The sequence below is a fragment of the Balaenoptera acutorostrata genome (genome assembly GCF_949987535.1).
Source record: "Balaenoptera acutorostrata chromosome 6 unlocalized genomic scaffold, mBalAcu1.1 SUPER_6_unloc_5, whole genome shotgun sequence".
NCBI lineage: Eukaryota > Metazoa > Chordata > Mammalia > Artiodactyla > Balaenopteridae > Balaenoptera > Balaenoptera acutorostrata.
In genome coordinates, this window is record NW_026645494.1 from 99,912 (window position 1) to 126,627 (window position 26,716).

The following is a 26,716-nucleotide window of genomic DNA, read 5'->3' on the forward strand; positions in this document are numbered from 1 at the left end:
TGCAAAATGCCATTGGTAATGTGATAGGGATTGCATTGAATCTGTAGCTTTCCTTGGGTAGTATGGTCATTTTAACAGTATTGATTCTTCCAATCCAAGAAGAGTAGATCTTTCCATTTGTTTGTGTCATCTTCAATTTCTTTCATCAGCATCTTATAGTTTTTGGAGTACAGGTCTTTTGCCTCCTTAGGTAGGTTTATTCCTAGGTGTTTTATTCTTTTTGATGCCATAGTAAATGGGATTGTTTCCTTAATTTCTCTTTCTGGTATTTTATTGTTAGTGTATAGGAATGCAACAGATTTTTGTATATTAATTTTGTATCCAGCACTTTACCGCTGAGGTCTAGGAGTTTTCTGGTGGTGTCTTTAGGATTTTTTATGTATAGCATCATGTCATCTGCAGACAGAGACAGTTTGACTTCTTCTTTTCCAAGTTGGATTCCTTTTATTTCTTTTTCTTCTCTGATTGCTGTGACTAGGACTTCCAATACTATATTGAATAAAATTGGCGAGAGTGGACATCCTTGTCTTGTTCCTGAAGTTAGAGGGAATGCTTTCAGTTTTTCACTGTTGAGTATGATGTTAGCTGTGGGTTTGTCATATATGACCTTTATTATGTTGAGGTATATTCCCTCTATGCCTACTTTCTGAAGAGTTTTTTATCATAAGTGGTTGTTGAATTTTGTCAATTTTTTTCTGCATCTTTTGAGATGATCATATGGGTTTTATTCTTGAATTTGTTAATGTGGTGTGTCACATTGATTGATTTGTGGATATTGAAAAATCTTTGAATCTCTGGGATAAATCCCACTTGATCATGATGTATGATCATTTTAATGTATTGTTGGAGTTGGTTTGCTAGTATTCCATTGAGGATTTTTGCATCTATGTTCATCAGTGATATGGGCTTGTAATTTTCTTTTTTTGTGACATCGTTGTCTGGTTTTTGCTATCAGGGCGATGGTAGCCTCATAGAATGAGTTGGGAAGGGTTTCTTCCTCTGCAATTTTTTGGAATAGTTTCAGAAGGATATCTGTGAAGTCTTCTCTAAATGTTTGGTAAAATTCACCTGTGAAGCCATCTAGTCCTGAACTTTTGCTTGGTGGGAGTTTTTAAATTACTGATTTAATTTTATTACTGGTGATTGCTCTGTTCATATTTTCTATTTCTTCCTGGTTCAGTCTTGGGAGATTGTACCTTTCTAAGAATGTGTCCATTTCTTCTAGGTTGTCCATTTTATTGGCATATATTGAATAGTTGCCTGTAGTAGTGTCTTATGGTCCTTTGTACTTCTGTGTATTTTTCATTTCTAATTGTATTGATTTGGGCCCTCTCCCTTTTTTTCCCTGATAGGTCTGGCTAAAGATTTGTCAGTGTGTTTAACTTTTCAAAGAACCAGCTTTTAGTTTTATTAATCTTTTCTATTGTTTTTTTAGTCTCATTTATATCTGCTCTGACCTTTATGATTTCTTTCTTTGTACTAACTTTGGGTTTTGTTTGTTCTTTCTCTAGTTGCTTTAGTTGTAACATAAGGTTGTTTATTTGACATTTTTCTTGTTTGCTGAGGTAAGTTTGTATCACTATAAGCTTCCCTCTTAGAACTGCTTTTGCTGTGTCCCATAGGTTTTGGATCATCATGTTTTCATTTTCATTTGTCTCTAGGTATTTTTTGACTTCCTCTTTGATTTCTTCAGTGATCCATTGGTTGTTTATTAGCATGTCATTTAGTCTTCACATGTTTGTGTTTTTTGCAGTTTTTTTGCTTATAGTTGATTTCTAGCCTCATAGTGCTGTGGTCAGTAAAGATGCTTGATATGATTTCAGTTTTCTTAAATTTACCAAGGCTTGCTTGGTGGCCCAGCATGTGATCTATCCTGGAGAATGTTTCATGTGCACTTGAAAAGAATGTGTATCCTGCTGCTTTTGGATGGAATGCTCTATAAATATCAATTAAGTCTGTGTGGTCTAATGTGTCAGTTTCCTTTAGTACATTCACAATATTGTGCAACCAGTACCTATAAGTTCCAAAACATTTTCATCACCTCAAAAAACACCACATACCCACTGCACAGTCACTTCCATTCTCCCCTATTCTAACTCCTCATAACCATCCATCTTCTGTGTCTATATGTTTACCTATGGATATTTCATATAAATGGAATTGTAAACTACATCATCTTTTGTGTATGACTTCTTTCATTTAGCATAGCTTTTATTTTTATTTATTTATTTATTTTGTTTATTTTTATTTTTGGCTGCGTTGGGTCTTTGTTGTTGTGCATGGGCTTTTCTCTAGTTGTGGTGAGTGGGGGCTACTCTTTGTTGCAATGCATGGGCTTCTCATTGTGGTGGCTTCTCTTGTTGTGGAGCATGGGCTCTAGGCATGCGGGCTTCAGTAGTTGTGGTGCACAGGCTTAGTTGCATCCATGGCATGTGGGATCTTCCTGCACCAGGGCTCGAACCCGTGTCCCTGCATCGGCAGGTGGATTCTTAACTGCTGCACCACCAGGGAAAGCCCTAGCTAGCTTTTAACTATTCACCCACATTGTAGCATTTATGAGTACTTCATTCCTTTTTATGGCTGAATAACATTTCATTGTAAGTATATATTACAATTTGTTTATCCACTTATCTGTTGATGGACATTTGGGTTGTTTCCATCTTTTGGCTATTATAAATAATACTGCTGTAAAGATCTGTGCTCAGGTTTTTGTTTGAACCCTTGTCTACAATTAGTTGGAGTCTATAGTTAGGAATGGAATTGCTGGGTTGTATGGAGTTCTGTTTTTAACTTTTCAAGGAACTGTCAAACTGTTTTTACACAATGACTGAACCATTTTATACTCCCTACAGCAATGTACAAAGGTTCCAATTTCTGCACATCCTTACCAACACTTGTTATTTTTTTCTTTCTTTTTTAAAAAATTTTAGCCACCCTAGCGGGTGTGAAGTGGTATCTCACTGTGGTTTTGATTTCCATTTTCCTAATGACTAATGATGTTGAACAGTTTTCATGTTGGAGAAATGTCTATTCAAGTCTTTTGCCCATTTTTTAATAGAGTTGCTTTTTGTTGTTGAGTTATGAAAGTTATTTATATATTCTGGATACCAAATACTTATCAGGTATGTGATTTGCAAATGTTTTCTTCTATTCTATAAGGTTATCTTTTCACCTTTTGATAATCTCATTTGGTGCACAAAAGTTTTTAATTTTGATGAAGTTCAATTTTTTCATCCTCAATAATATTAACAGCTGATTTCTCATCGGAAACCATGGAGGCCAGATGCAGTAGTATTGCAGGAAAATGGGGCATAAGAGGATGGTCAGGTCTCAGGTGAGTTCCTGGGATGGGCTGCCAAGAAAGGGTCCCTGGCTTCACGCAGGAAACAATTCAAGAGCAAGCCATCGTAAAGTGAATGTGAGTTTATCTAAAGTGATACACCTTCAACAGACAGAACGCAGGCCATCTAAGAAAGTGAGAGTGGCCCCGAGGTATGGGGTTGTTAGTTTTATGGGCTGGGTAATTTCATAGACTAACAAGTGGGAGGATTATTCCAACTGTTTTGGGGAAGAGGCAGGGATTTCCATGACATGGGCCACTGCCCACTTTTTGGCCTTTTATGGTCAGCCTTGGAACTGTCATGGCACCTGTGGGTGTGTCACTTAGCATGCTAATGTATTACAATGAGCATATAATGAGGCTCAAGGTCTACTGGAAGTTGAACCTTCTGCCATCTTGGACCTAATCAGTTCTAACCATGTTTTGTCATATCCCATTCTTCTCAATGGCTATGCCATTCTTTTAATGGTTGTGCCCTGCCTCCTTCCATCTTGTCTCAGTATGAGGATATATTCAAGTGCTGAGAGGAAAAAAACTTGTCAAATGAAGTATTCTATATCCAACAAAACTATCCTTCAAAGATGAAGAAAAATTAACATATTTTGAGCTATACAAAAACAAAGAATTCACTGGTAACAGACCTACCTCACTAAAGGGGTGACATTAGCAAAAATGTCAGAGTAGATAGTTCCAGGGGCCTACCCCTCAATAGAAACACTGAAAAACCGAGTAAAAGTGATAAGAATCAACTTAGTCAGAATTGTTGAAAACAGGTTTATAGCAACCAAGAGAAGGCTGAATCAAGAGAAAGTCAACTTTAAAATGGTAGGAAAGCATTGCAACATTTTTACTTGTACTTGACCTACACCCTTCATCAGCTTGGCAGCGGTCTTGAGAAAAGAAGCTTTCATTCCCAGCATGGGACCCTGGTCCCTGGTTCTAGAGGGAGCAGAGAAGACCTTATTTGCAAAGAATTGTGTTTGTCTGCTTTGACCTGTCTTGGATACTACCTGAAAGACTGGTAGAAGGTGCCTGTCTGTTTCATCTAATTTGGAATTCTCTCAGGCCAAACAATTGACTACACAGATGGCATTCCTCAGAAACATTGTAAGGCAAATGAACAAACTTCTTCAGCCCAGGGCAAAGGATTACAGTTGAGGAAAATAATAAATACGCAAAAGCCTGGGAAGAAAAGCTAGGGAAAGACTTCCTTTGGGAAATTAGGGCTTTCAAAAGTGCCTGTGTATAGTGGGTAATTTGGAAAGACATGCATATAACCTAGGCGTGGCACATGCTCAGAAAAGACCTGAGAAGATTCTGAGCTTTCATCTCTGGCTGATCTCTAGGCTCCGCACAAACAGGAAGTGAAGGTGAAGGCAGAGTTGTAATTGGCCTGGCTATGCAATAAAGGAGTGCCTAAACACGGAATCAATCTGAGAAAACTGGGAGAAGTTTTTATTTTCCTTTTTTTATTCTTAGGCATTAGGGGACTTTTAGCTTCCTAGCAACTTTTCAAACCCTTATGAACATCTCATTACCCAGTTTTTCCTTTTACACTATTTGGCTGGTCTATTGTTTGCCCCCACTATTATTCACTGCCTCAGGTCACTGCAAATGTAAACAATTGCCTGTAATTGTTCTTGACAAGCACCCCCAAAGAAGGCTTTTCACACTGAGCTCTAAGGTCAAATAAAGTTAGTTCTCAAAGCAGGGTTTCCAGGGAACCACTGGTCAGATCAAGTCATGATAATTTTCTGGTAATGGAGCTTTGAAAAATCTCCAAACTTGTTCTGATCCTTCCAGTGGCTGGCAGGCTGCTGGTTTTCACTGTGATTGGGGGCTGTTAGTTTTCAAAGCTACCATGGATCTGGAGAGTGGAGGATGGAACTCGTGCAAGTTAAAACACAACAAAACAAACTTAAAAGTTTTTGCACAGCAAAGGAAAACATAAACAGAACAAAAAAGACAAGCTATGGACTGGGAGAAAATATTTGCAAATGATGAGACTGACAAGGGCTTAATTTCCAAAATACACAAACGGCTCCTACAACTCAATAACAAAAAAACAAGCAACCCAATCAAAAACTGGGCAGAAGATCTAACTAGATATTTCTCCAAAGAAGACATACAGATGGCCAACAGGCACATGAAAAGATGCTCAACATCATTAATTATTAGAGAAATGCAAATCAAAACTACAATCACCTCACACCAGTCAGAATAGCCATCATTAAAAAGTCTACCAATATAAATGCTGGAAAGGTTTTGAAGAAAAAGGAAACCTCCTACACTGCTGGTGGGAATGAAAATTGGTACAGCCACTATGTAAAGCAATATGGAGGTTCCTTAAAATACTAAAAATAGAGTTACCATATGATCCAGCAATCCCATTCTTGGGCATATATACAGAGAAAACTCTAATTCGAAAAGATGCATGCACCTCAATGTTCATACCAGTACTATTTACAATAGCCGAGACATGGGAGCGACCTAAATGCCCATCGACAGATGAATGGATAAAGATGTGGTATGTATGTATATGTATGTGTATATATATTGATTAACCAAGATGGCGGAGTAGAAGGACGTGCTCTCACTCCCTCTTGCGAGAACACCAGAATCACAACTGGCTGCTGGAGAATCATCGACAGGAAGACACTGGACTTCACCAAGGAGGATACCCCACGTCCAAGGACAGAGGAGAAGCCACAGTGAGACGGTAGGAGGGGCGCAATCAGAGTACAATCAAATCCCATAACTGCTGGGTGGGTGACTCACAGACTGGTGAACACTTATACCACAGAAGTCCACCCACTGGAGTGAAGGTTCTGAGCCCCATGTTGGGCTTCCGAACCTGGGGGTCCGGCAACGGGAGGAGGAATTCATAGAGAATCAGACTTTGAAGCCTAGTGGGAATTGATTGCAGGACTTTGACAGGACTGGGGGAAACAGAGACCCCACTCTTGGAGGGCGCACACAGAATAGTGTGCGCATTGGGACCCAGGGGAAGGAGCAGTGACCCTGGGGGAGACTGAACCAGACCTACCTGCTAGTGTTGGAGGGTCTCCTGCAGGGGCGGGGGCTGGCTCTGTTTCACCGTGGGGACAAGGACACTGGCAGCGGAGGTTCTGGGAAGTACTCCTTGGCGTGAGCCCTCCCAGAGTCTGCCATTAGCCCCACCAAAGAGCCCAGGTAGGCTCCAGTGTTGGGTTGCCTCAGGCAAAACAACCAACAGGGAGGGAACCCAGCCCCACTCATCAACAGTCAAGTGGATTAAAGTTTTATGGAGCTCTGTCCGCCACAGCAACAGTCAGCTCTACCCACCACCAGAGCCTCCCATCAAGCCTCTTAGATAGCCTCAACCACCAGAGGGCAGACAGCAGAAGCAAGAAAAACTACAGTCCTACAGCCGGTGGAACAAAAACCACATTTACAGAAAGACAGACAAGATGAAAAGGCAGAGGGCTATATACCAGATGAAGGAACAAGAAAAGACTCCAGAAAAACAACTAAATGAAGTGGAGATAGGCAACCTTCCAGAAAAAGAATTCAGAATAATGATAGTGAAGATGATCCAGGACCTCGGCATAAGAATGGAGGCAAAGATGGAGAAGATGCAAGAAATGATTAACAAAGACCTAGAAGAATTAAAGAACAAACAAACAGAGATGACCGATACAATAACTGAAATGAAAACTACACTAGAAGGAATCAATAGCAGAATAACTGAGGCAGAAGAACGGATAAGTGACCTGGAAGACAGAATGGTGGAATTCACTGCTGTGGAACAGACTAAAGAAAAAAGAATGAAAAGAAATGAAGACAGCCTAAGAGACCTCTGGGACAACATTAAATGCAACAACATTCGCATTATAGGGGTCCCAGAAGGAGAAGAGAGAGAGGAAGGACCAGAGAAGATATTTGAAGAGATTATAGTTGAAAAACTTCCCTAACATGGGAAAGGAAATAGCCACCCAAGTCCAGGAAGCGCAGAGAGTCCCATACAGGATAAACCCAAGGAGAAACACGCCGAGACACATAGTAATCAAAGTGGCAAAAATTAAAGAAAACATGTTTCTAATGTAGTTCACTTTGCATATCCACATAGCAATTTTAGAAAGTAATTGAAAAAATGTTTGGATTATTTTAAAATGAGAACAATGAGGGAATTCCCTGGAGGTCCAGTGGTTAGGGCTCACCTGGCCCTTTCACTGCCATGGCGTGGGTTTAATCCCCAGTCGGGAAGCTGAGATCCTGCAAACCGTGTGGCGAGGCCAAAAATAAAAATAAAATAAAAGAGAACAATGAAGAAATTGTTTTAGGGGTAGGACTTATTTTTAAGAGTATTAGATTATTTTAAAACAATGGGGAGGATTAACATAAAAGTAGCAGAATATATGACAACTGGGATATTTATTTTTAATTAATTAATTATTTATTTTTTGGGCTGTGTTGGGTCTTCGTTTCTGTGCGAGGGCTTACTCTAGTTGTGGCGAGCCGGGGCCCCTCTTCATCGCGGTGCGCGGGCCTCTCACTATCGTGGCCTCTCTTGTTGCGGAGCACAGGCTCCAGACGCGCAGGCTCAGTAGTTGTGGCTCACGGGTCTAGTTGCTCCGCGGCATGTGGGATCTTCCCAGACCAGGGCTCGAACCCGTGTCCCATGCATTAGCAGGCAGATTCTCAACCACTGCGCCACCAGGGAAGCCCCAACAACTGGGATATTTCTAATAATCTTGGAGGCATGATTAATTTGTTTACATTGCCATCCATTCAAGTAACTTAACATTTAAAATTTGTGTCTTGCTTTTTATCTAAGGTTGAAAAAAAAAGAAGTAATTAGGAGCCTCTGTTGATCCTTAGAATTACAAATGTCTTCAAGCAAATATTTAGTGTGAGGATTTAAAGGTCCTCAGTATGAAAGACTAGGGTTCGTGACAGTGCTCGCCTGCCCTGTCTCAGTGTTTCTACCAGGGCACTTGCTTCCTGGCTAAAGAAATTACGTTTTTAAATTCTGAAGCCCCTTGAATGGACAGACTGGTTATTAAATGGTTTCCTCATTCTTGGGAGTCTACATTCATGCCAGAAATTTCTGTCTAAGACATCATAAGAAATCAAGCAAGTGAAAAATTCCCAGTTGGTTGACAGCTTCTTATACATTATTTTAGGTCTTGTAAACACTTACTTCATTTGTTTTTTCAGCTTTTCTGATCATGAAATTTAGTTAATTCTGACATTGTTAGAATTGCTTTCCTGACTGTTCTGATTTATACCTGATTACCATTCATTATACTCGGCGTGTATGTAGATGTGATACAATTCAATGACAGCTACCTCCTTTCTAAAATGAGAGATTTGGGTAGTTTGTTGCTAGGGCATAATTTGCAGTAGAAGATAAAAGCTTCTACAATGACAGTAACGTTTGACTTTTTTTTTTTAAAGGATACTTATATGATCTCTGACCTTTCATTCCATCCCCCTTCATAAACTCCTTTTTTTTTCATAGTTTTTATGATACTATTTAATCATGGCATTTTATCTTAACAGACTACATTTTGTCAGATTTCTTTTGTGAGTTTTGTCACTTCTGCTTAAAGTTAAGGATTCCCTTCTCCTTCTCTATCTACTTTGCTAAGTGCTACCTTTTCTGTCAAGCTTTTTCTTTTCTCTTCTAAGTGAGAACCATTGCAGCGTCTTTCCTGTGCTCCCACAGACCCTCAGCACACCTCTGGTAGAGCCCTTACCTCCCCCTTCTCCATATAAAATTGTGAACTCTTGTGGGAACTCTCCCTCTTTACCTTTGTTTTTGTATTCTGGGTCCTTGAAACAATGTGACTTATAATAAGAATTAAACATGTTTTTGGTTTGATGAAGGGGATTATGAGAAGTTGTACAGATGCAGGCATATTTTATAAATTCAATGAAAAATTTCATACTTTTTGAGTGTTCCATATAATAATAGATACGATAAAGTAGAGAGAGGTTCTTTTTGGTAGTACCAGAGAGGTCATTTAGACTGTTGTCCTGTTTGACAAGAACTGACTTTTTTGTGTTTCTTTCCAGCATACAAGACAGTATCAGGAGTTAATGGTCCACTAGTGATCTTAGATCATGTTAAGGTAATACCACTATCATTATCGTCTAACCATTTAAGAAGTTAAAAGCATAGTATTAAGTACTGTTTAGTACACTTTAAGTTTTTTGTTATGATTCTTTTAAGCCATTCCTTGGTCGGAATGTCAGTGCTATATGGAGACAAGAATTTTAGGTCAGAAGTCAGAAGATGGGATTCTAGTACTGGATCTGTTGTGGATTCTGTTTGTGGCTTTGAGTCCCTTGTCTGTAAAATTTAAAATTTTATTTGTTTGTTAATCATACCTCACAGGTTTATTAGGAAAACAACAGTAATATTTGTGTGTTTTATGACTTGTAGGATATTATTTAGTTATACGGTATCTTGTGGCTCTTGTCATAGACTACTGTGTGTTCTAACTACTTGTTACATTTTTGTCTTCTCTACTAAATTTTAAGGTCTTTGAGTGAGTAAACAATGTTACTTTTGTCTTTGAGGGCCTGACACTGGTATTCAAGTAATGAATAAACAACAGATTATCTCAACAGTGACTAAAACCATAGAGCAGAGAATAGTTTTTACATATTCAGTTTGTTGAAAGACTCTTTAGTTACATGGGTTTTTTTTTTTAGCCACACCTATACGTAAGAATTATCTTAGAAAAAGAGGCATAGAATATAGTCTATAATTGAATAGACTTCACCCTGGGTGAAGCCTCCTGCCTGAGTTCAGTGATTAAAATATCTTCAGAGGAGATAATTTGTATACTATGCTCTGTAGAACAGTAATTCTGCATTGGTTGTTGTTGGGAGTGGATGAGGGGGAAAGGTACACACAGTTATGAGTTTGTGGAGAGAAGTAATGGCAGAAGTATGTTTGGCATGTGGCCCCTCTGGAAGCAGAAAATAAAATGAAAACCATTTCTTAAAGGAAAGGGCAAAGTGCACTGTCTCTTCAGCTTTATCACTAAGATATTTTTGTGCATGACAAGGTACCTATGCAAATTAATTACAAGATTAAGCATATAGCTTACTCCTGGCCACAGTTTCATACTAGTCTGCAGTTTGATTCAAAGCCTCAGTATACAAGTTGTACAGGGTTTAGGCAGGTGCCCGTTAATATTTTGTGAAAGGATGAAGCATACACTTTTATTTTGGGGGGAAGTATTGAAAGCATTATTTGCTTCTTTGTCCTTTATTTCTTCTTTTTTATATACTTTTTATTGGATAAAATTGTTGACTCATATTTTAAAAATATGGAGCTTTTATATTAGTAAATATATTTTCAAAAACAGTTAAAAATATTCATGCTTCTACTATGTTAAGCGCTGAACTCAGCACCAAAAATACACAATACAAATACGTAAGTGTCTAATTGGTAAGTGCTATGAAGGGTGAGTGCAGGATGCTATGTGAGTCAATAATGGGAAGGACTTAGAAAACATCTTGGGGGAAGTAATTTTAAGAAAGCTGAAAAAGTTTTATTGAATGTTTGTTTGGGGTATAACTCCAGCTGAGGAAAAACTGGTAAATAAAGTTTATGTAGTTGTAAGAATGGCTTTATATCACCAGATTTAGAGTGATTTTTGTTTGTTTTTAGTTTTTGGCTCCTGTTTTTAACTTAAAACATACACATAGGATCAAGGAATAGATAATTTTATACAAATTGTATCAGAATAGATGATGATGGAGACTGCTGTCCAACTCATTTTCTGAAGGTAGCACATCTTTGATTCCCAAACCAGACAAAGGCTAGTATCAGAAAAGAAACAATGTAGCTAGTCTCATTTACAAGCACAGATTCCAAAATTCTTAATAAAAATGTTCTCATGTATTGGATATTAGCAAAAATACACTTTAAAAACTCAACAGAATTATGACAAAGTAGAATTTATCCCAGTAATACAAAGATGATTTGATAATAGCAAATGTCAGTATAATTCAGGTCATTCATAGATTAAGCTAGAAAAGCTTATGCTCTTCTCAGTAAATACGGAGTATGTACCTGATAAAATTACTTGTTTCTAAAAAACAAAACAAAACAAAAGAAGAAGGTGGTCTTAGAAATAAGGGATAGAACAAACTTTTAAAACCTCTTTAAGGATATCCACCATAACCTACAGCAAACAGCGTACTTAAGGAGAGACTCGAGCAACATTCCCATTTAAATCAGGAACAAGATGAGGACCCCTGTTGTCAGCACCACTATCCATCTTTGTTCTGTCTTTGTGCTTGGACCCTAATCAATGCTGTGGGGAAAAGGGATTGAAAGGACGAGGCACATCTGTCATCATTTCTTGGTAGTATGATTAACTAAACAGACAACACAAGTCATTCGGTGGACAAACTATTAGAAACAATGGTGTAAAACAGTGTTGCCGGATACAGAGGATGTCTATAGAAATCAGTAGTGTTTTGTATGCCAGAAGTAACTACTAGAATAATTAGGAACTTTTTACCAAAAACTGTGAAACTTTGTTGAAAGACATAAAAGAAGACTTCAAATAACTGGAGATTCCACATTCATGAATGGAAAGACTCAGAATAGAAAAGATGTTGATTCTCTCCAGGTAACAAAATCAGTTAGAAATACAGTAAGAATAAAGATTTGGTGAGGGAGTAAGCAGATAGTTCAGTGGAGCAAAGTTAAAATTCTTAAAACCAACTCTCCTCACACCTGAGAATTTGACTTGGTAAATGATAAAGGCTACATTACAAGTCGTGCTACTTGTAGCACAAATTACATTTGTGCTACTCAGTAAATATTGTTGGGGTATGTGGCTTCCTGTATGAAAAATAAAGATAAAAATGAGAAAAATAAAATTACATACCAAAAATAAATCCAGATGGATTAAAGACCAAAACATGAAAAACCTATTAAAAGACAGTATAGAAGGCCATTTTTATGACTTCAGATTGGAAGGTTTTCCTACACAAAAGACACAAATCATAAAGGAAAACAAGTCATTTTATTGCAAAAACTTCTATATGATAGGATACCATAAACAAAATTAAAAGACAAGGAAGACTGGGAGCAGATATTCGCAAAAGGATTGATATCCAGAATCTATGAAACTTACCTAAAAGTAAATAAGAAGAAGCAGATGTAGTTGAAAAGCGAGGAAAAGATATTATTAATAAGGCCATTATAGGAAATGAAGTCTGAATTGTCAGTAAACATGAAAAGATGCTCAATATTAGTAGAATCAGGAAAATGCAAGTTGAAAGCTACTATTTTTTATTTTATCAAAATGGTAAAAATTAAAGTTTAATAATGTAAGATTGGCAAAGATGTAGGGAAAAGATACTTTTCTATCCTACTAGGGAGTTTGTAAAGTAAAAGGTTCCTTTGCAGAGTAATTTCACATAACAATGGACACAGCCTATAGCCCACCACTACGGAACCAGCTACCTTAGGGAAACTTGGGCCCACATGTGAGAATGTTCATTGCAGCATGTTTGTAGTAGTTTAAATTTGGAACAGCCTTGAACACCAGTGGTAGAAGAACAGCTGAATAAAATGTAGTGTCACTTGATTTTATTTTAGCTATATCTGTTCTAACATTGGTTCTAGATGCCCATTTATTCATATTAGCATCTCCAGAATCAAGTGTCCTACAGTCAGTGTTGATTCACAGATGCATTGGCAGATGTTTTCCTTCACATCACACAATGTAGTGATGCATTTTTCAAAAGATTCTGTTAATCAAATAAGGTAAATATGACTATGACAGATCCAAAACATACGGTCAAGTGGGAAAAAAACGAGTTGCAGGATGATACATTTAGTATGTTGCCATTTAGGTAAGTGAAACACTACAGTATATTTTTGGAAACATGCAATTTAAAATATTAAAAATGGATTAGAGGAATACATTTCTGGTTAGGAGAATTAGATTGAGGAGGGAATATTAGCATTATTTATTATAATAGTAATTATTTTATTGTTCAGTTGCATTTTATTCCTGTCCTCCCAAGGCACAAGGTGATTACACAGCCCAGAAGCAAACATCATTTCTGAGTAGTGGGAACATAGTTTTTTAACTTTCTGTAGTCTCAAAGCTTTAAAACATACACACAGAAGGAAAGAATTTAATTGCCATGGTTTCATAGATTTAAGATCCTTCTCTCTGTACCTTATGCTGTGTTTGCCAGTATATGTGCCAGTGATCAGTGTTCTAAGGACTTAAACTACCTGAGGATATTCTAAACTCTGGATGTATACCTGTGTGCTTTGGGGAGGTGTGGGGTCTGCATGTGCATACATGCTGTGAAAGACATAGAGCATATAGAGTATTTTGAGGAGCTTTTAAAATGTTGGTTATTGAGCCTTTATTTTTTTCCTATTTAGTTTCCCAGATATGCTGAGATTGTGCACTTAACACTACCTGATGGCACGAAGAGGAGTGGGCAAGTTCTAGAAGTTAGTGGTTCCAAAGCAGTGGTTCAGGTAAGCATCGCTTTCAAAACCTGGCCAGTTGAACGTTTTTCTGATCACAACAAACATAAGAAACACCAATAGTTCTTTTTAGTAATTATCACATAAGTATACAGATCTTCATCAACTTATAGGTGGGGTGACATCTTGATAAACCCATCATAAGCTGAAAATATCGTAAGTTGAAAATGCATTTAGTACACAGAACCTACCGAACATCATAGCTTAGCTTAGCTTACATTAAAGGTGCCCAGAACACTTATATTAGCATACGATTGCACAAAACCATATAACACAAAGCCTATTTTATAATAAAATGTTAAATATCTCATGTGATTTTTTTTTTCTCATGTGATTTTTCTGAAGTACGGTTTCTACCAGATGTGTATTGCTTTTGCACCATCGTGAAGGTGAAAAATCTTAAGCCAGGGACCCGACTGTTTACTGGCTGTGAGGGAAGAAAAGTATTTTTTCATGTTTTCTTGCTAAATGCCAGCCACCAATATCCATTCTAGCCCAATAGCTCCACTGGTAAAATGGCTTTTTTAAAAAAAAAATTTTAATGGATAAAATGAAACAGTCACATAGAAGGGGAGAGATGAAAAGTAGAATTCAGAGCTTATGGGCTGAAACCAAAATGAGATCTGAGTCTACTCCTTTAAATTGTCTCTGATAATTCCTAGTTTTTAATGTTACTGATTATAGGAAGTGCCAGTTTTCTCAAATAACATATTGCCCTAAAGAGTAATCTAGAGCAGAGGTCAGCAGAATTTCTGTAAGGGGCCAGATAGTAAATTTTTTAGACTTTGTGAGGGTTGTGCCTAAGGTCTCTGATGCATGTTCTTATGCTTTCTTTTCCTTTTTTTTTTTAAAAAAAACAACCCTTTAAAAATGTAAAAACCATTCTTAGCTTGCTTGATGGATTTGGCCTGCAGGCATGACTCTGGGTGAGAGGTTGACAGTTTGGTTCGTCGTCCACCATGAACACTTCTTCAGTCATGAGGCTACAAGTAGTATATACGTTGATGTATTTTACTTTATAAGGGCTGACAAATAAATCTTAAGCGCTTATGATCTAAATTTCTTTTACCCTTCTGTTTACTTTTCTTTCTTGATAGGTATTTGAAGGGACTTCAGGTATAGATGCCAAGAAGACATCCTGTGAGTTTACTGGGGATATTCTCCGAATGCCAGTGTCTGAGGATATGCTTGGTAAACGGATATTATTATTCATGCTGAGCAGAGATCTGCTTCCTTTTTAACATTATTTCCATGAAGTCTTTTTAAAGATTGTGAACATTTGAGTCATTGTCCACTCTGTACTGTCTCGTTACTGTTTACCAGGTCGGGTATTCAATAGCTCAGGAAAATCCATCGACAGAGGTCCTGTTGTACTGGCTGAAGACTTCCTTGATATCATAGGTAGGGACAGAAAATGGATTTCTGTGTTTTGGGGAAAATAGCATCTACCTATCTTACACCTTTGTCAGAGAAAGGGTGATTTTTATGATACTTTAAGTAGATAACCAACATACTCCATGTTTGATTAATTATGTTTTGTTTATTATTTAATAAATTTATTTTTCCTAGTGGTTATCTTAAAATTTTATATTTTATTTATTGTAAAATATCACCAGGATATATCTGAGATGTAAAAGCCATACTGGCTTTGAAATTAAGATTTCTCTCTTATTTGCTATACCTTACGTTTCACTTTACTACCATATAATTTGTGAATCTACAAAAGATTAATGGAAAAGAATATTTAAACAGTTTCAGATTTCAAAAATAACTGATTTTTTAAGAGTAGAAAGAAATGCTTTATATGCTTTATATGGTTGTAGTCTTAATGTAGAGACATATTAAAATTTTCCCTTTTGGAAATGCATTAGGCCAGCCAATCAATCCTCAGTGTCGGATCTATCCAGAGGAGATGATTCAGACCGGCATTTCGGCCATAGTTGGCATGAACAATATTGCTAGGGGGCAGAAAATTCCTATCTTCTCTGCTGCTGGCTTACCGCACAATGCGGTGAGACCTAGAATCTGTTTGGTATGAAATTTAAGGAGAAAGAATTTCCGAGTGCTTCACTCTTAGTGAGAAACCAAATATAGGATTTTCAAGGTAAATGCCCAATGTTACTGTTTATATAATCCAATTACATTGACTCTTTATCTACACATATCTGACTTCTTGCTTACTCTTAGGAATCTGCAAAAATTACAAAATAGTTTCATTGGGTAAAGCCCTTTAAGACAACCCAGTTTCATTTATGATTACAGTTCCCCAAAGTTTAGGGTAAAAGTTATTTTGTTGTAGAAATATTATTTTAGATTTTAACTTGGTTCTTTTGTACTCCTCATCAGATTGCAGCTCAAATCTGTCGCCAGGCTGGTTTGGTAAAAAAATCCAAAGATGTAGTGGACTACAGTGAGGAAAATTTTGCGATTGTATTTGCTGCTATGGGTGTAAGTATTATCTTTTTCTGTTTTAGTATGAAATGTAGAAGTGCTTGTGTTCTTAGAACAATGTAGAAAACTACACATATATTATTCGATTTATCTCTAGGCAGAGAAGTTGCAAGTTGGCATTTTGGGCAAACCATGGATTAGTATTTAGCATTTGACTGTGGAATGTAAAAATAATTCCCTTTGTGCCCAAAGCAAGCTGTTTACTCTGTTGGCTTTTGTGAACGTTTTGGGGGTACTTGAACCTTTAAAAGAAGGAGCAGTGCAGATCTATAGCTTGGCCTTCATCAGAAATAAATATTGGGGGGGGGGGGAAGAAAGAAAGAAATATTGAGAATTTTTCTTCTCCCAGCACTGATGAAGTCATTGCCATTTAGGTAAACATGGAAACTGCCCGGTTCTTCAAACCTGACTTTGAAGAAAATGGCTCAATGGACAACGTCTGCCTCTTTTTGAACTTGGCTAACGACCCAACGTAAGTAAACAAATAGAGCTGTTTTCCCCCTATTCATGCAGCCTTCTGGTCAAAAATGTCACCTTACACTAAGGAGGTAGAACATTAGAGTGAAAGCTGCACAGGCCTAGGTATGAGATAACGGTATTTAAATTCCAGCTCTGCTTCTTGCAAGTTATTTGGTTTTGGGTAAGTCACTTAGGCTGTGAAGCTCAGTGTCTTCTTTCATAAAATGTGATAAATAATACTTGTCTCACAGAGTTGTTGTGCATATGAAATGAGATAATAGTGTAAGTTACCCAGCACACAGTCCATACTCAATAAATGACCTTTTCCTCTTACCTGCAAAATCTGGCCCCTACTTCTTTCATCCCTTTCTCCTTCTCTCTCTCTTCCTTTCTTGCTCAGTTTTGAGAACTATATAGTTCTGAGAAATTATGGGGCATTTATAAAATAAATCAATTTAGCTGTGTAGCACTAAGTAATTCTTATTATGTAAATGCATAAAAGAACTCTGCCTTACTTAAGCACTTTTAAAGTAATAATTGCTTAACCTCCCTCAATTTATGTGAAACTTTAAAAGGGAGACTGTACTATTATTTCTGGAATCATTTTGTGGTTTTTTTGGCCTTTTTGTTTGAGTGACGTAGGACTTAATGTTTCATTTCAGTATTGAGCGAATTATCACTCCTCGCTTGGCTCTAACCACGGCCGACTTCCTGGCCTATCAGTGTGAGAAACGTGTATTGGTTATCCTAACAGACATGAGTTCTTATGCTGAAGCACTTCGAGAGGTAATTTTTTTCTTAATTAAAATGGATTATCTTGTCAGGGTTACCTTGTCCCTCTGCAAGTTTTCATTTTTTTTAAAATCATGTTTTTTAAAATGCATTGCTCATATATTAGTAGAATACCTTAATTAATCAGAAAAGAAAATATTACTTTTGTCAACCTAGTTGAAATGATTAGAGGACGAGATTTAAATTATTAGCCTATTTATCATACTCTCACTGTCTCCATTGGTTAAGACTGGATTCTTAGAGAGAGTAAATGATGCAAGCTATTTAATCAGTTACTCTCCCAGGTAGTTCTGTCTCTGTCCAGACTGTCAGTTTCTAGCCCTTTTCAAGAATTCCATTTTTAATGATGTAAGTTTTTATTTATTTACATAAGTAAAGACTATACTGTGGCAGAACCCTCTTCAGAACTTTTTTTGCCTTCAGAAAACTCAGTGATTATTTAGAAACAATATAAGATTCTAGCAGTTACCATCCAGAAGTGTGGGGTGTTTGTTCTAATGCAAGTTACTGAAATTTTGAGTGACTTGCTCTTTTAAGTGTGCAAAAAAGGGAAGAAGACTTCTGAAGAGACAGGCTTTATAAATATCTAGCTTAAGATTCCCTAAGATCCATCATCATATCTCACTCGGCTACAGTGCTTTTTCATCGAAGGACTTCTTTTCTCCCATCCATCACACATACTTTTCTAAAAGGCAGTAAAAATAAGTATTAGAAAAGTGAAAATTAAAAAAAAAAAAACAATTTACAAACCCTTTTGTTAGTATTATTAGATTCGACAGACAATTATTCTATCAAATTGCCACTAAAGTTTTCTATATGTTTATCTTGCTTTCTGCATTATCTCCTTTCACATTGATAAAAGCTGGTCTGCAGGCAGGCCACGCTTTGAGTAGCACTGCTGGAGCATACTCTTGGAGGAACCAAAGTAGCAGTTAGAAGTTGGGCTTAATGACTCACAGTTCTTGTTGGCTGTAGATTAAAATGTATGCATATATTCTAGTGTGCATGTCTCTAAGAGAAAGACCATCTATTACTATTCTTGTCTTGTGCGGTGATCCAGGGAAATCATCTGGCCCTTGATTGCGGTTGTAAGTTGGGGTTAATAACATTAACTTCCTTATAGGGTTGTTATGAGGATTAAATTAAATAATGTATGTAAAGTGCATCAGATGATTTCTGATATATGTATTTCCTTCCCTTTTGATCTTTTCAGGATTAGCTTATGTAAATCTGGCAAGATCCATAACATGAAGGAAACCTTGTGAACTGAGAATGTTCTCTTAGTTTTAAAATGTACTACCTTTGATTTATAAAATTGCAAGCAGATTTTCTTCTAGCCAGCTATTTGAAGATTTGTGTTATGGCAGTATGATTTTAGCAAAAAAGCTTCTGGTCCCCAATTGTCAACATTTTTGTTGCAGAATAATCTGAATTTATGTCGCTAGATTTTTCTAAATCGTTTCTAGAGGTGATATTTAAAACGAATAAGATGATATTTCCAACTTTGTAATTTGGCATGTTCAAACAAATGTTTTCTAACCAAGCTTTAATTTTCATTTTCTGGTATGTGATACTGTTCTCCTTGACTCACTGTCAGGTTTCAGCAGCCAGGGAAGAGGTTCCTGGTCGACGAGGTTTCCCAGGTTACATGTATACAGATTTAGCCACACTATATGAACGCGCTGGTAGAGTGGAAGGTAGAAATGGCTCTATTACTCAAATTCCTATTCTCACCATGCCTAACGATGGTAAGTTTTGGGTCTTTGGATTATAGCATCCCTAATGGTTGTAAGGACTTTGATTTGAAGAGAGAAGAACATCTATCTTTTTGAGTTGAAATTCTTTTGAGAGTTTATCCTCCAGAAGTTTACCTTACCTAGTGATTTGTTTCTAATAAAATTTTTCATTTCAAAACTACCCATAAATATTATTCTTTTGTAGAAAAATGTTCTTGTAATTTTAATTTTTAATTTTTATTTATTAGCTAGTATTTAGTGTCTACTATTTGCAGGACACTGGTCTAGATGAAAGAAACAAATTTTTAAAAAATGTATGGGCTCTACTTAACGTAAGCCTCTCATTCTAGTTGGATATTTTTTAAATGTCTGTGCATCAGTAATTTAAGGTAGCCAAAGTGCCAGATACGGAGCACAAATGGTAAATGCCACGAGACTCTAGAGATAGAACGATCATCAAAGACTTGCTAAAAATTACTTGGTTTTATCATGTGTGTGTAAGTGCACAGTGCAGTGCCTGCCTGGAGGTATGCCCAGCAGCTCCCGGGTGAGACTTGCAGCATTCCCCTTATGTTAGTGTCTTTTTGTCTTTATCTCAGTCTTTTAAAAACACTTTTTCAAACTATTTTCAGAAACAGTAATAACTCATTATAACTGAGCACTGTTCTAAGTGTTTTGTAAGTTTTGACTCATTTGATCTTCATAGCGACTTTTTAGATGCTCTCGTGTGAGGCACAGGGAGGTACAGTGTCACAGTTAGGAAGTGGCGGCTTTAGAACCCAGGCAGGGGCTTCCCTGGTGGCACAGTGGTTAAGAATCCGCCTGCCAATGCAGGGGACACGGGTTCCAGCCCTGGTCCGGGAAGATCCCGCATGCCGCAGAGCAACTAAGCCTGTGCGCCACAACTGCTGAGCCCGTGCGCCACAACTACTGAAGCCCGCACGCCTAGAGCCTGTGCTCCACAACAAGAGAAGCCACCACGAGAAGCCCGCGCACTGCAATGAAGAGTAGCCCCCCCACCCCCGCTCACCGCAACAAGTGAAAGCCGTTGCGCAGCAACGAAGACCCAACACAGCCAAAAGTAAATAAATTAATAAATTTTAAAAAAAACAAACCAAAAAAACCCAGGCAGTCTGAATACTACCTCTGATGTGAAAATGATTTGTTCCAAGGAAGTAGCTACAAAATTACTCTCTGTAATTTAACAGACTTAGAGATGTCTTGCTCTGTAGGACCTGCGTGGTGCTGCCTGTGTAGTGTTGCTTAACTTGTTGAGCCTCTCCGTATTTTCCATGTTGAAATGTTGTGTATCCCTCTGGGATAGCTTATGGACTGAGAATGTTCTCTCAGTGTACATCAAATTGGCAAATCTCTGCAAATGAACTTTGTGTTTAAAATGGAACTTTATGTTTGGGGGAGAGAGAGCATAACTAGGAGAAATAGTACTTTTTATGAAGATAGCTAATTTAACTTGTGCCAACACATGTCTAACTGTGCTGCAACCAAATAAGTGACACTGGCCAATACGGTAACCTCTAGCCACATTTGGCTGTTTAAGTTCTAAAGTTTATTAAAATCAGATAAAGCTTGAAATAAAGTTTTTCAGTCACATTAGCCGCATTTCACATGTTCAGTAGCCACATTTGACCAGTGGCTGCCATATTGGACAGCACAGATAAAGCACTTTTCCATCATCACAGGAAACTATTTTCTATAGCACTGTTTTAAGTAGTGCAGATTGACTTCCTGTGGTTTTGTTTATATGAGATGGACACTTTAACTAACATCAGGTGTCTTTCTCTGGTAGATATCACTCACCCCATCCCTGACTTGACTGGATATATTACAGAGGGGCAGATCTATGTGGACAGACAGCTACACAACAGACAGGTATTTGAGAGTTGAATGATGCTCTAAGCCTACAGATCTATTCTTCAGTTATTCTTTAGTGACTCTGACTTTGCTCTTAGGAATTATTTATTTAGAAAATATCAAATTGAATTGTTTTTAATATGGCTATAAAATTGTCATTTCTGTAATACTAAAATCCTGGTGTGGAAAAGTGTGCCAGAATTAAGAATTAAATTTCCACTTTCTTTATTATGCCTTAAAATGGAGTGAGTTGTTCAAAGAACTTTTTTGGGTCTTCTGTTCCATAACGGTATAATCTACCACTTTTGTTATTAATACAAGAACAGATTTTTCAGAGTTTTTTCTTTGTCTTTTATTGTTAACATTTTTTTAATTGAGGTATAATTGACGTAACATTACATTGGTCGCAGGTGTACAATGTCATGATTTGATGTTTGTGTATGTTGCAGAGTGATCACCACAATAAGTCCACTTAACATCCACCACCTCACATAGTTACAACACTTTTTTTCTTGTGATGAGAATTTTGAAGAGCCACTCTTCTAGCTACCTTTAAATATGCAATACAGTATTATTAACGTACATAGTCACCATGCTGTGAAAGTCCCATCCCCATGACTTACTCATTTTATAACTGGAAGTTTGTACCTTTTAACCTCCCTCACCCATTTGGCTCACTCATCCCCTGCCTCAGGCAGCCACCAGTCTGTTCTCTATCTGTGAGCTTGACATTTTTTTGTTTGTTTTTTAAGGTCCCATATATGTGAGATGATACGGTATTTATCTTTTTCTGTCTGGCTTATTTCACTTAGCATAGTGCCCTAAAGGTCCATCCATGATGTTGCAAACAGCAAGATTTCATTCTTTTTTATGACTGCATAATCAAAAACAGATTTTTTATTGGTTCTTTAGTAGATGCCAGCTTCTGATATCAGCTTTTAGGTGAAATTATTGTTAATCTTTTTATGTGTGATTTTATGAGTCAGAGTTCAGAAGACCATTTGGATTTGATGTTGTAGGCAGATGTTGAAAATTCAGTTTTTTAATAGAATCTTGTACTGTTTTGTAGATTTTACTTTTTGGATTTGATTCTCAAAAAGAAATCTTAACCTGTAAAATGTTTCTTACTTCCTTTTCTTACCAGAAGAGATATTAGGAATCATCTAGGAAACACATGTAGCAGTTTTATGCAATTTAAGCAATAAAAATGAGTTTCAAAATCCTCCTTTACTACCAGTAAAGCTTGAATTTTGTACTTAAATATAATATTTTCCCCCTTCCCCTTTTACCCAAGATTTACCCGCCTATTAATGTGCTGCCCTCGTTGTCTCGGTGAATGAAGTCTGCTACTGGAGAAGGTATGACCAGAAAGGATCACGCCAATGTATCTAACCAGCTGGTACGTATGTTTTCTCCAGGATTGTGTTTAAAGAAATGAATACTTTCTCAGTTCATGCTGCTGTCTTATACCTCTTGTCTTTCTTCCATATCACTTTTCTTCTCCCCCCATCAAAGTAGAATTTTAATATAGAATATATAATATAGAATACTGGAATACAGAAACATTCATTAGAGCCAAAGAGTCTTTTTCATAAGGATAACTGCTCATGACAAAGATTAAAGATCACATGCTTGAAACCCACCTCTAATGCTGTATGAGGTAGTTTTTAAATAAAAAAGGCATAAGACGATTAAGTTTTTATTAGTAACCTTTATTATAGAGTATTTCTGAAAGACTATTCTAACTAATTTTTTGTTTAACATATTAGGCAATCACCAGAACGCTAAGGGATACAGCTGTGTATATTCTATGAAATCCTTGGTTTCTATAGTCCTGAGATTGTATACCAAGCATAATTAAAGAAAAATACATTTGACCTTAAAGTAGAAATGATAAATAAACCTACTGATAACCCAGATCTTTTTTTTTGAATAGAATTTAGAGATGGATTTCTCCTATTGTGTAAGTTGTGATTTTTAAAGGCTCTGCAAAATGGAAGCTCATTCATATATTGAGGGAGTGTATTTTTTGTAGAGTGTTAGTAATGTCTATGTATTGCATGCCTGAAGACTCCTTCCTTAGTGAGACTGCTGTATAATAAAGTCTTTCCAATACTTGCATATGTGAATTATGTTTGGAAATAATGTGAAATACTGTGAAGATAGCTACAGCAATACACTTATATAGCCCAGAGTACCGTTACCATTTATAAAGGTTCATGTAAACCTTTTTTTCCCTTTAGTATGCATGCTATGCTATTGGTAAGGATGCGCAGGCCATGAAAGCCGTAGTTGGAGAAGAAGCCCTTACCTCAGATGATGTGCTTTACTTGGAATTTCTGCAGAAGTTTGAGAGGAACTTCATTGCTCAGGGTAAGATTACTATTTTCCTATGAATAGAAACAGCATCATATGTAGTTTTGAGGACTTCTTTCCTAGTCTGAGAGAATTTACATTGGTCTCCATACAATTTTCCTTCTGATTAGAGAAGAGGTTCTTCCAGCCGCCTGCCATGTCTTTGTTCTTAGCCCTCTGGTTCCTTCCCCTCTACCTTCAATTTCTTTATCCATTTATTTAGCTCCTGTCTTATTTTTTATCTTCCTTACAACCGGCCTTCTGCTCTCCTACCTCCATTGCCACTTCTCCTCCCTCTTAACCTCTCTGCAATGCTCTCCTCTGGCTTTGGGGGTTTAGGACTTTCCCAGTCCCTCTGTTTTCATCCTCCTGATTTCTTATCTTCCTGCTTCTTAATTGTTAATGTTCCCAAAGGCTTAATTACCTGTTCTTTCTGTGCTTTTTTCCCCCTATGCTGATGACTAACATGCTATGTATGAGCCTTTACCCTCTTTCTGAAGCTCTAATCCCACATCTCCAGCTAGGAAGCCTGTGTTTATGCCGCCATCCTCTCTGGCTCAGCGTGGTGAGAACCAAAGTCTTTTCCCAACTGACCACCTGCCTCGCAATTCCCTTTTCAATTTCTGTCTACCTCTGGCATGACCATTACCCTAGTTAGCCCAAGCTCAGGAATTGGGCATTCTTAACCCTCTTCATTTATTCTCCAGTCATCAAATATTTGCTAATTTGCATTGTTCTCCTTTGAAACATCTTATCCTGTTCTCTTTTCATTCCTATTAAAAAAACTTCGGCCAGTGTTTCTCAAAGTTGAATATGCTTTTGAATCTACCAGGGATCTTGTTGAAGTGCAGATTGTGATTCGGTAGGTGTGGGTGGGGCCAGAGAGCCTGTATTTTGACAAGTTCCTGGGCGATGTTGAAGCTGCTGATCTCTGACCACTCTTTGTGTCCCAAGACCTAGTCCAGACCTTTGTCCCATCATCCTTGGCCGTTAGTGCCAGCATCTTCACCAGTCTCCCTGACTCTCTATGTGCCATTGCCGGGGTAAATTTAGTATTAATTTTATTGATTGTCCTTCTGTTAAAAAGTCTATAATGGTTTTTATTACATAGCATGTGTAGGGCTTGCAAGCTGTTTTGTTTGGTCTCTTCCCTGCCACCCCTGGTAATGCTGGTAAACTCTATTTTTGACCTCAGTGATACTTACAAACGATGTGTTTATTTTGGAATAATGCATCAGCTGCACACTTAGCATTTGTGCACTTTTCTATTTGTGTGATACATTTTTTAAGTAACATTAAAATCCCCAGAACATATGATTGTTGGGTTTTCTAAAAAAAAAAAAAAATTTATGCAAAACCTTAATATCTTTAAAAGATAAAAATTATTCTGGTAGAGAAAAGAATGCAGAACTCTAGCCACTCTAACTCCTTAGTTAAAAAATGAGATTTATTTGCAGGATAAGAATGATGCTGCTATTAAAAATAATAATAGCAATAGCAAGTTTGAAAACTTTCACGTGGACCTATTCAGGTGCTTCATTGGCATTTAAGGCCTTCTAAGTATCTGTACTAGCCTCCTTCAGGTCAGCCTGTGTTGCTGGGAAACTGCTTTTCTCACTACTCTCTGGACAAAACTCTGGGTCTAGTTTCCATTATTCCGTGGAGTGTTTTTAGATCCCACCCGTTGTTAAACACACACACACACACGCACGCACGCACGCAGGCGCCCAACGTCTCGCCTGCGGGCTTTCTCCCTTTTCTCTGATTCCCAGGGGTACTTACTGTCTAGACCCTCATTTCCACATTTGGTCACATCCAGTCCTGGGAGACCTGACTGCTTTGTGTTTCTTTTTTATACTTCATGCTCACAGTGCTAGACCCATAACAATAAATTTTGAATAACGCTGATAAGTTGGAAGTACTTGGCCTTTATTCATCTAATCTCAATTTTTTGTAAGGTCCTTACGAAAACCGCACTGTCTATGAGACTTTGGACATTGGCTGGCAACTGCTCCGAATCTTCCCCAAAGAAATGCTGAAGAGAATCCCTTAGAGCACCTTGAGCGAATTCTACCCTCGAGACTCTGCAAAGCATTAGCTGCTACTTACCGCTGGCTCGATGCTCTTGTGAAATACTGGTTCTGTTTTCTTTATTCCTTTTGCAGTCCCCCATCCCCACCTTTGTGTTGGAGTTTACTGTGTTACCCTGTAATTAAAAACAAAGAATAGGTAACATATTGTGCCAGTGTTGCAATGTTTTAAACTGCTAACAGACTTTAAAATATCCCCTGTTCCGAAAACCTGGAACTGCAGTGCTTTGTTTAAAGTAGCTGAGGGTTGGAGGTGAAGTTTTCTTACTGATGTGTGTATTCGTACGTAGTGGTGTAGTTAGCTGCCTAGTGTCCTCATTATTTGGGTCTCTCAGACCTTCCCTGTCCACCCCCTCCAGAGTATCACTATCTGAAGTTACAATGCTTTGATCTCCAAACTAGGGACAAGATAGGGTCTGAAAGACGCTTCCTCTCCGAGCCGAGACGCTTTCCTGAGCGCTTGTTTTTAGATTTTGGTGGGCCTCTGGGTCTGCTCTAAGCAGATGACTTTTCCTGTCCACCTGCTGTTTCCTATTGAATGAATAGGTTAGAAAAGGAGTTTCCTTTTCCTCTTTGGTGCGGATAAGTTTCAACTCCTGTGTCTTACTGTTCTCCCTCCCTCTGAGTAACACAGAATCATGCAGCTTTTGCCCAACTGGCATTGATCTGATAGTAGTGAGATGCCCTGTCTTGATGATCCCTTACTGGGTTTCCATGCAGAGGAATCATAATGAAAATAATTAATAGAATTGTTGGTTGGAAAGAGTTGGGATACAATTTTTGAAGAAAGAAAAAACCTATATCGGTTCTACATTCGGACATGCTAACAGTGGTTTTAAGTTTCTAAAGTGTTGACCGGATGCTAAAGGCAAGGTGGGGAAGAGAAAGCTCTTCTGTGTATGGAATCTTTTATATATATATATAATCTATGGATATTTTAAACTCTGTTAGATAGCAGCCTTTGGAAAATCCCCTAATTGGTCCTGCTTTCTGACCTATCTGCCTTTTCAGGGTAATCTTGTGGCACAAGTGATAGCATTTAAAAGCTTTAGTCTTTTAATTCCTCCTCCTTCCTGCTGCGAGCCCTGAGCTG

General features: G+C 37.6%; 1 protein-coding gene and 1 long non-coding RNA gene across 2 annotated transcripts; both read left to right on the forward strand.

Moving 5' to 3' along the window:
- The first annotated feature begins 3,255 nt into the window (after window positions 1–3,255).
- LOC114238787 (uncharacterized) lies at window positions 3,256–13,820 on the forward strand. The gene is made up of 3 exons (XR_009006803.1): window positions 3,256–3,334; window positions 9,401–9,456; window positions 13,761–13,820. It is a non-coding gene; the product is annotated as an uncharacterized LOC114238787 (long non-coding RNA).
- A 2,124-nt stretch (window positions 13,821–15,944) lies between these two features.
- LOC130706610 (V-type proton ATPase subunit B, brain isoform-like) lies at window positions 15,945–26,071 on the forward strand. The gene is given in 8 exon segments (XM_057539297.1): window positions 15,945–16,316; window positions 16,694–16,791; window positions 17,441–17,564; window positions 19,168–19,318; window positions 21,114–21,196; window positions 22,473–22,577; window positions 23,422–23,551; window positions 25,492–26,071. Coding segments are annotated over 8 exon segments (837 nt in total). The 5' UTR covers window positions 15,945–16,310; the 3' UTR covers window positions 25,632–26,071.
- Window positions 26,072–26,716: the final 645 nt, after the last annotated feature.